At 41.7% G+C, this 10803-nt stretch overlaps 1 protein-coding gene across 1 annotated transcript; it reads right to left on the minus strand.

Annotated features, from left to right (window-relative positions):
- Positions 1-6829: 6829 nt before the first annotated feature.
- On the minus strand, positions 6830-10174 carry ppp1r3cb (protein phosphatase 1, regulatory subunit 3Cb). The gene is made up of 2 exons (XM_047351246.1): positions 10019-10174; positions 6830-8883 (listed from the first exon to the last, which is right to left on the minus strand). Exons 1-2 carry the CDS (start codon positions 10030-10032, stop codon positions 7866-7868), a joined length of 1032 nt encoding a protein of 343 aa, XP_047207202.1. The 5' UTR covers positions 10033-10174; the 3' UTR covers positions 6830-7865.
- Positions 10175-10803: the final 629 nt, after the last annotated feature.

The following is a 10803-nucleotide window of genomic DNA, read 5'->3' on the forward strand; positions in this document are numbered from 1 at the left end:
TTTGTAGTGGACTTATGTTGGACTTGATCAGGTGGTTTTGATCAACGACCTTTAGTTCGCCCTAAGTGGTTTCATTCAGAACCATTTATATTGTTTCTTTACCTACCAGATTTCTCTTGTTTAGTCTTAATAAACAGACTAATTCATTTCCCACATTCTGGTGCATTAATTTAACAATCATTACTGCACCAGGTCACTCATGCCAGAGACCTTCATGGCTCCAGTAGCTTCTGTCTGGTCGACTACACGAGCCTGGGTGCTATCACTGAGAGAGCTAGGTCCATGGGATCACCGTATGACAACATCTCTGTTGTCAGAGAGGATTCAAGGATGTACCTCCATTTTACACCTACTTCCCAACTCTGCTTTCAAAGGTTTAGGAGCTGCTTGATGACTTCCACCCACCATGCTGCTGTGGTCTTTAAACAAATCACACTGAGGCAGTAAGAATGTTGCTTCCAAGCGACAACACGTAAGCCTTGGTTTTTCCTCCAAGTCTTTTCCAAGGAATCCATGTCACTGTTGTTTAGTTTGAAGTGATACTCTCAGGATCAGTGGTCATGATCATTCTGATAACCCAAGCAGAATTATCTAAAGAAACAAGTTTGTGAGACATTTCTAGATATAAAATCATATTCCTTCAAGGAAATAAGCTTTGTTAGTAAGATTATGTTGTGAAAGGAATTTTTTGTGTATTTTCTTATTAAGTACCATTGTATCCCAGCCAGGATGGTAAAGTAGTCATGATATAAATTGGAGTTGGAGGCCGTTCCTGAGCCTCCCCCCACCTCACACCTATTCACAGAGAGCCCAAACCGAGTCCTGACAATGGTGAGTCGAACTCAACCTCTTCTCTAGAGTTCCTTACTCAACTCAACTCAACTCAACGGGCAACACGTCCATATCCAGGCTTACAGTAAAGCCCAAAACTGTTCATACCTCTTGAAGATTTACTTTGAAAATGATTTTCATTCAATCAAGAAGTTTGTTTGTGAAGGATGTTGAGACAGACATCAACAGATAATAAAACTGTGTACAAGAAACTTTAACTTCAAAAAGGATTTTATTTCTGTTGTATTTATTTGTCCAAAGTGTGGCCTGCAGGCCATTTGTGGCCCTCGTTGGGATTTGGTTGGGTCCATAATCAAATTATAAGAATTGCCCAAACCCAGTCTGAGTGGCTGATGCAGATCAACACTTTTATACAAATATTAAGGTGAGATTTTCCTTGATGTAAGACCTTATAGGCCTTGGTAAAACACAAAGTACTTATCATTTATCAACCAAATTATTATTATTCATTTTTTTATTGACTCCTATATTACTCCAAACCAGACTTGAGAGCAACCATTTTGCTAAATGCATCAGGTGTTTCTAAAGAAAGAGCGACCCATATCGCATTCCTGTTGCTGAGATTGGAGAAAATACTCTGTAGACCAAGAAAATTGAAAAACAATTGACCCAAAAAGATTTGTATGCATTTCTTTGAATAAAATAAATGTGCAAGACATTTATGCATGTTTTTACTTGTTAAAGAATCATTCTTGTGGCTCACATACTTTAACCTTTATGATTTTGGCCCAGGTGGCAAAATTTTCAGACACAACTGGATTATTGTATCAGTTTCTCATGTCTTAACTTGATTTTTGCTTTACATTTCCTTTTAATGTTTCTTTTTTGAGTGATGCTCTGGTGCTGCAGCAGTGCCAGTGCTTGAGCCGGTTTTTATGTCTACAAATTGCGATCTGTCTTCTCATAAAAAAGGTCAAATCATCATAAAACAACAACCTCCGTTTAAAATCTATGGTTGTCAGCAAGGAGGAAAACGTCTGGCTGCACAAAAGTAAAGGTTCTTTTTTTCAGCGTTGTTTCCTGATGCCGTGACATTGGGCTGGTTTAGCGTTACAAGTGGAGAAATATTAGAGTGCAGACATGTTTCCTCATTCTTTCTTCACATAACTCTTGGTTTTACCACTGAGAAGGAGACAGAGAGGAGAGAGAAACATGTAAACAGGAAACCAAATGCAGAAAAGGAAATGAGAGGAGACTGTGCAACATATGGGAAGGCAGTGAATGGCCGACGTTCGCAGATGGAATAAAGAGCAGAACAACGGACATCTAGGGATGTTGTTCATAATGATCCATCAGGAAATTACAGGTTTTCAAGGAATGTGGCTCCATCAGCTAGCAGGTGGAGAAAACCTGAAACTAGAAGTTGAGTTTAGGATCAAACTGTGTTTTTCCACCTGATGTGGAAGAAGCTTTTCAATTTCACAACATAAATCCTCCCAGCGAGCTGCAGGATCTGGATGGGAATATTTAAGGAGTTATCCCGTTCAGAACCTCCTCTGAACAGAGTCCACAACCTGCTGCTGAGTCAAATGATCCTGAGTATCTTACAGTAGCATTTACAGTGTTTGCAGTAGTTCAACTTCTACTGTAGGTCAGCCTCCTTTCAGAATGTGGCAATTTTTATATCATGTGTTTATTGTTATATTACATATTCTTCTTGGTTTTATGCTTTGTCTAATTTAAACCTGTATTTATTTAATGTTTATGTCTTTTTATTGTCCTGTGTGGGGTCTTACCGAATAAAACTGGACTTGACTGGTTCAAAGCTCTGGTGTTTTATGTCTTCTATTATGTAAAATAGAAATGTTTATTTTCTGCAGGTAATGAAAAAGTTACCATGAACTCATTTACCAAAAATCTATGATTGTTCACCTTCTCTGACAGAAGCATCTGTGTCTTGATCACACTTTAATGCCCTTTACAGCAGCAAGGTATCTGCCTTGTACCCAGCATGCCTCTGTTCCTCCTGTAGGGTGGAGTAATGTCTTACCTTGACTAGCCACTAAATGGACTTAAACCCTACCAGTAGATCATGTGTCTGGTGAACCATGTGTGTTGAGATACAGTAGTTATATATTTTGAAACATTATCCTGTTAAAAACCCAAAGACAACACATTGTCAGTTTTCTCACAATGGGCTCTAAATCCAAGAATTTTAATAAGGTTTCAAGATCCTTTAGAGGAGAAACCTCTAAAGGATCTTGCACCAAAGTTAGTAGTGATTGTCACTCTCAGTGTTAGTAACAGTAGTCCTGTCCATTTTCCATCTCCCTAAGATGTTCTTCTGCAACCTCACAGTACTCTTTATGTCCACAGCACCATCCCATGGTGATCCTACCACATAACCAACAATCGCACCATAAATGCACCACATGCTAGAAGATCGCATAATGACCGGACCACACCACCATCACAGGTATGTTGTTGACATAGGGCTATTGTGGCTTGGTCTTCCAGTTCTCAACCCCCATGCACACCAGAGGGCCAACATTACTGCCCTGTTTGTCATGTATCCCAAGCATGAGGCCAGAATGACCAACTCAGCCTCCTCAATGACTAAACCACACCAGTGCAAACAGGCCCCCGTCATATATATGCTGCCACTGCTCCATGACCTTGATAATCCACCACCACCTTGCTGCAAATGTTTGTGCATACTCCAAGCCCTTCACAACGTATCACACATGTGATAGATTCCTAATACAACCCTGAGGACGTTAGCAAGACCCTGCAGAGACCATCCATGATCCCGCCGGGCTAGCATTACTTTCTCAGTAAGCATTTGGTTGCCACTATTTATGCAAGCAGACGATGCAACACTAGCATAAAACTACCACCACATAATTGATTTGGCTTAGGAATGAGGACAGCATGATCACCCCTGCTGCAGATTTTCTATGACAATGCCACACTGGACCAAGATGACCCCATGGCATCGATACACAGCCACCAGCCTCCACCTGGGACACTAGTAACACTACAATAAACCAGAATGACCCACAATGTCAACTCTTTACATCCTATAGCACATGTGTACAATGTTGTTAATGTAAGCCTGAAGACATTGCCATTATGGTTACACAACGGTTGATTGGGCCACCAACTGCTATCAAAGCAGGAATGCCCCGTCCCCCTCCTTTCATGAATCTTTGGGAAACTCTCCCAAACACGACTAGCCTCTCCTCTTTCACTACTAAATAAAGCCAAAAATGTCCCCTCAGGGGTCCTTTCTTCTTGTAGTTGACATTTCTGTGAATTAAAAGAAACTTATAGAAGCTGGTAGAAAAATTAAATCCACATTTAATTGATCTATTTATTAAAACTGGGTAGATAAGATGCTGATTTGGGTACAGGTTAAAATACCTCAAGAGCCAAGAGATGTAGAGGTTTTTTTTTCCTATTCAAGAGAAATACCCATGAAAGCAAAGAAAGGCTGCATTAAGGACTTCAAGCTATGATAAAGCAGGAATTTTCAGGCTTCATATGGTCATTCTGGTCCAGCCTGAAGCCTTTCCTTTGTGCATGCCAAACAGAGGCAGTCAGCATTCCTCCTGCTCAATATGAATCCACTAGAACAGCGGCCGAGAGACAAGTCCTGCAGGCAACCGAGGCTTTTATGGTTTTTAATCCAGAGTCCTAGTAGACGTTAAATGAGATCTGGAGCTGGTGGGGCTCAACTTTTAATTATTTATATAAGAGTCTTGCAAATTCAGCAAGATCAGTCATAAGGTCTTGATGCATGAGAGAGATAGATAGTATTTGAAACTGATCTTTACATATATGAGTGAGCTGCATACGGGCCAACATAAACAGACCAATGCTGAGAAATAAAGTCTGCTACACCAAGGCTTTTCATTGGCATCTTTAATTATATGAATTTTTAAAGTGATTTGACAAAATTAAGGGAACCTGCTGCAGGAAATTAGAACAATATGCACATTTTATCACCTTTTTAAACACAAACCTACTCAAGATATCATTTGCAGGTAGGTTGTAATATTTTAAAGTCGACATGCGTTCACTTCTCTGCTGATCCAGTCACAAGTGATCAACATGCAATGAAAGTAATCTCTCTATCTGACTTGATGGGGATTTGCTCTGACATCACAGACACCGAGAGGATCATAATCTGATAAGACAGCAGCAGTTCCTCTACAACAACAGCTCTGTCTTCTGAGAGAGACCTGCTTTGAATGGTAGGCGTTCAAATGTGGTAATAATGCTCATTTCTCCACAGAGTCAATAAAAAATGTAATTCAGTGAAAATTGACACAAAGCTTCACAGTGTTGCATCTCTCCTGAATAAAGTGGTTAATGTTGGATGCAAAATGAAAGTACACCCTACTTCTGCTAACACAGGTCATTGTTAAAATCATCTGGTCTTTACCAGCTTCTACAATTATTTAAAGCTAACCTCAAGTCCACAAAACACAACAGATCAGACAATTCCATCAGTTATTAAACAAAGATAAGGCTTTCATGTAACAAAATGGTTTAATGACCTGATAAACTGATCACCATCTCCTCCTCAAGACCAAGAATGTCTGCAGTTTACTGCTCTGGAGCACAATGTCAAGGTGGAAAGACACCAGCAATAATTTTACAGAAGCAGATGTTGGGAAGAGTCAGATCAGATCATTTCCAAACTATTTGAAGTCCATCATTCTGCAGAAAGGAAGATTATCCCTAAGTGGAAAACAATTCAGAGCGCTTCCAGTCACGAGGAGTGGACGTCACAGCAGGTTCAGCCCAAGGTCAGAGCGTGAATCTCAGAGAAATGACGAAAGACCCACCAGCTCCATCTCAGACTCTACAGGCCTCAGTTAGCAGGTTAAAGGTTAAAGGTCATGCCAGGACAATTAGGAAAACACCGAACAAGTATTAGTTGTCAGGTAGGGATGAAGGATGAAAGGCTCTTCTTTCTAAAAACAATCTGGCAGCAGGAATCAGGATAGAAGAAGCATCTGAATCTGACTGAACCACAGGGCTTCCTGTCCTTTAGACAGATGAGACCAAAGTGGAGATGTTTGTCTGTTATGTACAGGAAGAAACCAGATAAAACATATCATACAAGCTGGCAGCTCCACGGCGGTGGAGGGATGATGATTTGGGCTTGTTTTAGAGACGGATCAACTTGCAATCAATCATCTAGAGTCAAAGGAGAGTCAATTTGTCCGGCAGCTGAAGCTTGTTTCAAAATGGGCTATCAGCAGGAGAACGATCCCAAATTTACAACAGAACGGCTGAAAAGGAATAGAAACAAGGTGCTACAATGGCCTAGTCATAGTCCAGACCCCAGCCTGATTGAAGAGCTGTGATGGGTTGTCTTGTCTTCACTGCAGCTTTTTTCCACTCTGACCACCATGGCTGCCACTTGAGTGTAACCGAGCCTGGATCTCAAACGGGCCTTGCTGTGGTCCCACGCAGGAAACGACATCAACCTGCCACCAACGCATTGGCTCGTGTCCAGGAGCCGATGGAAAATGGTCTTGGACTTTCTGGAAATGGATCTGGATTAATTTTGGAGTAAATTAGTTATTTTCTCAGAGACTCCGTGTGGTACACGGTACATACATGACCGAGGCTGGTGGATATTTGGGTTCTGTCATAAATCATCCATTAATGTCTTTATGTTTGTAAACACAAGAGTTTACTCCAATGTTTACAAACATTAATTATGTAATCAAGCTTCAGAGCATCAGAAACTAAAACTGAATCATCTGTGCTGCCAACAAAGAGCCTAAAACTGGTTGAACTTCTGCTATGGAATATTATACCTGTTAAAAAAACTTGATTTTACCTTAATTCAGAACGTTTTAACTGTTTAGGGACAGAAGAGTCAAGACTGAAAACTAAAGTGAGGAAGAAAAAAAGGCTTTTATCTGGTTTTTATCACATTATTTATTAGGTTTACTTATAAACAAAGTGTGGAAAAATACCTTGATATTTATTTTAATAAAGACGCTGATGGCATTGATTTGTTAGCACAAAAATAGAAATTTATTTTGAAAAAGGAAACAAATAACCAACATGGCGCGCATCAGCAACACACACCTTCAAGTGAGACTCAAAATTACATGGCTTAGACCTTTCTTCAAACTGAGAAGAAACAGAAAAAGCTTCAGTGAACAAACATTTCCATTGCATCCATATGTTCTGTACACATGTGATCAACAAGTGTACTTAAAACAACAAAAAGAAACAGCACATTCAGACTTTACATCACTTCTTTCTGCACATACCAGAACCTCACACATTTCCAAACTTCCTCACTCATAGTGAACCAATCACATTCATTGTCATTCATTGTGACAGATCATCTTAACACCAGCTCAGTTCCTCTCCTCAGAATTACATCACTCAGAAATATTTACCACTCAAACATGTGCAATTTACATGGAGGGAAAGAAAGGGCTGCATGACTCCTGTTTCATTCTGAATCATGTGCACATACTTTCTACTTTATACAGAGAGGTGCAGAAGGTTCAGTGTGCTTTGTTTTATGTAGTAGAGAAGCATCCTGTGGTCATGCACTCCCAAAGCTTTCCCTTCAATATGAAGGATTAATTCAGATTTAGTGTCGCTCAGCTTACAGATGTCACATTGAGAAGGACATCTCAATCAGTGCATGTTTAGCTAATGCATCCAGCCCTCAAAAGGGGGCCAACCGTCCTCATATTATTATGCACTATTAGTCTTTATTTTAGTGGGCAGGCACAAAGAGAAGGCACATTAATATTTTACAAAATGATCTATTCTTCCCTCCTGCTCCTCCAGCCACCTCCAGTTTAATAATTTATTAGGCCCAGTGACCAGTTACAGCAGAAAGCAGGTCAGTTGAGCCAATTACACTCGGGTTTTTGTCTGGTTTGTATATCTTCTGTGCTAAAAAAAGAGTATGGGCTGATCGCTTCAGTTTACTTTGAGTCAGTCCAGCTCAGACCTGCAGCTGGCTTTGGAGAGAAAGTCTGTAATCATCTGCCAGGGTCAGCTCAGCAAACATCCTGATGCTTTTACCAATAAGGCACCATGTTGTCAATCGGACCCCAGCTCTGCCAGCCGGGAAACAGTCCACTGGACATGCGTGGGCTGCCAAACTGATCGAACTCGAGCTCATGGACCTTCCCACCCTCAGTTTTGTGCTCTGAGGCATTCTCCTGTGGAGTAGACGTTTTGTGGGCCACCCCGTTCCAACTGACATGTTTCAGAGGGTAGTTCTTGCCCTCATTGTTGTCCCAGTAGGTCTGGCCCTGGATCTTGAAGCAGATGCAGAACTCAATTCGGTTCTGTGGTGGGGTGTATGCTGGAAGATCCAGCTCAAAGGCAAAGGTGTCAGTGTCCTGGCAGCTGTAGACATTGTTCAGGAAGGTGCAGTCTACATCAGTGAAGGTGGCCCATGAGTCATAGGTGACACGCACTTGCACTGACTTCTCGTAACCAACGTTTCTGACCTTGATGGTGCCGGTCAGCGAGTGCTCCTGCAGCGAGCAGTTCTCCAAGGAGACACAGTTCTGAATCAGGCGGTTCCGGAAGTCCAGGTAGTCAGTTGAGGGCTGTTTGAAGTCAAGCGCCAGGCTGCGCACCGAGCTGATCTTTAGATCCATTGTGGCGGTTTCCAGGTCCGCCATCTCAAACTGCAGCTCCTCCATGATTCCATCGACCGACTTGTTCTGGTACGGCTCGTCGTCAAACTTGGAGAAGACATGGATGGCGGTAAGTGACAGACCCTTGGTGTCAGCGAACACCACTCTCTTCTTGGTGGGCTTCTTTTTGGACCAGCCCACATGGCTGCCATCACCCGCCGATCTGTGCTGGCTGCTGAGGCAGGGCCGGAGGGGTTCATAGAGCTGCTGGTTGCTGCTGCGGCTGCGGGTGCTGGACTGGTTGACCCTATTCTTGGCCCTCTGCAGGTCCCCGTAGGAGCTGATGAAGCTTTGGAGGGGAGGTGGAGAGTGGCTGATGTAGAACCTCATTGCCACGTCTGTCATTACTGGGCCAGGCATCGCAGATGCACTGAAGGACGTGAGCACGCTGAGGGAGGAATCAAAAGAGGCAGGAAACAGAAAGTTCGAGAAGGATTAGAACCTAGAGAGAATCAAACTTCACTTCTTTAGTTCTTAAACTTATTCAAATTCAACATGATGAGAAGTTTAATACAAATGAAAAAGAACCTTTAGATTGTGAATTAAATTGGATTAAGTATTTCTAAATATTGAATATTTCAAAGTTTGAGGTGATGAAGATTAGTTTCTGTGGCATGGCCATAAATAACATCTGCGTGTTCTAGGATTGGCAGCACCAGTTGTGTGAAAACTCTTTCACGAGCTGGAAGGGAAAAACGTTCCACAGAACGATAATATGACAATTTTGAGGCAACAGGCTTCCAAACAATAATAAATTTAGGATTTTAGCTCGACCAGTTAGATTTTATCCGACTCCAAAAGATCATTTTTTAAAAACCTTCAAAACAAATAATTGCAGTGATTAAACTTGGAAAAACTTTCACTCATTTAAGACTTACAGCAGGAGGAAAAATGCTGTTAACTCTATAATTTAAAAAGAATAAACCTACCATTGCCTTCTGACAAGATTAAAATGAATGTCCTACATTTAAACCTTGGTTTTCACCAAAAGTGGTAGTTGCATTAAATGACACAGTTGATTTAATTAATGGAATTAAAAGCAATAAAATCCCAAACAAGCCCCCACTGTTGTAAAATGGGAAGGTTTTACTCTCTTTCCTCCCTGTGCATCACCGGGTCTATTTCTCTCCAGTTCCGAGACCCAACCAGTAAAACTTTCGGTACCGGGCTCCTCTCAGTTCATCCCTAAGATGGGCTGAGGGGGGCCCGGTACCGAAGGTGAATGTCACTCTGTATCTGTTGTGTACTCTGTACACTGATCATTTTGGGATCAAATCTTGATTTTATATTTAACCATTTCTCATTATTTCACAAGGTAAATACTTTGCTGGTTTTACTGGTTGGGTCTCGGAACTGGAGAGAAACGGACCCGGTGGGGAACAGGGAGGAAAGAGAGTAAAACCTTCCCATTTTACAACAAGATCAAATGAAAACTGTTTCTACAAAGTCATTCACACAACTTTTAACTTTTCATCTAAGTTACTTCTAAAAGAGGTTGACCAAACTCTTTGAATGTTACTTACCTTGCAGCACTCATAGAACACAGAACCAGCCAGCCCAAAGAGAAAACGGTAGAAACTTTTCAGTCCCTTTGCTGTTTAAGGTCTGCAGAGAAGCTTTTTCTAAAAGCACATGCTGCAGTCACTCCCCCTTCTCTTCACTCCCCTCTCAGTGCAGGGCTTTGCTCAGCACTCTGGGATTTCAACTGCCACAGAGAGGCGATTTGCATATGCAGTCATCTGGTTCCTTAGACAGCCAATGGAAAAACCAGAGGAATTCCTCACTGGCCAATCGGCTGCGAGCTGACATGGCTGCGGGCCAGCTGATAGGGGGAGTGACACCTCATGGTTTAAATTCCTCTCACTGTGGCCTCAGTGGCTCTTAGAGAAGCATGATGGACCCCTGCTGGCGCTGCTGGAGATGCTCCTCAGATTACTGACTGCTGAGAGCTCTGGTTCTTCCTGAACATGACTAAGATTCACAAAATGGCATTATTCATGTATAAATCCTTGCATTCAAATATTTTAATCCAGCAAAGACCAATGAAATAATCTGAGTGGATGGAAGGTCTTGGGAGCAGCTCAGTCCTTGTTTTTAGAGTCCTTTCAGTATCACCTAATCATTACTGATACGCCTGATTTGACCTTCCAGCCCAAATGGGACTCATCAGATCTGATATGGAAACAAACACATCACTGTAGCTTTTACTGTGAAACTAATTTAAATAAAACAGAAAAGTCTCATCTCAGTGCTGGAGTTTACTGCTGTTTTGGCCTCCACATATTAACCGAGAAGGTTGTTTAACCTG

This window comes from Girardinichthys multiradiatus, chromosome 22 (assembly GCF_021462225.1).
Source record: "Girardinichthys multiradiatus isolate DD_20200921_A chromosome 22, DD_fGirMul_XY1, whole genome shotgun sequence".
Classification (NCBI taxonomy): domain Eukaryota; kingdom Metazoa; phylum Chordata; class Actinopteri; order Cyprinodontiformes; family Goodeidae; genus Girardinichthys; species Girardinichthys multiradiatus.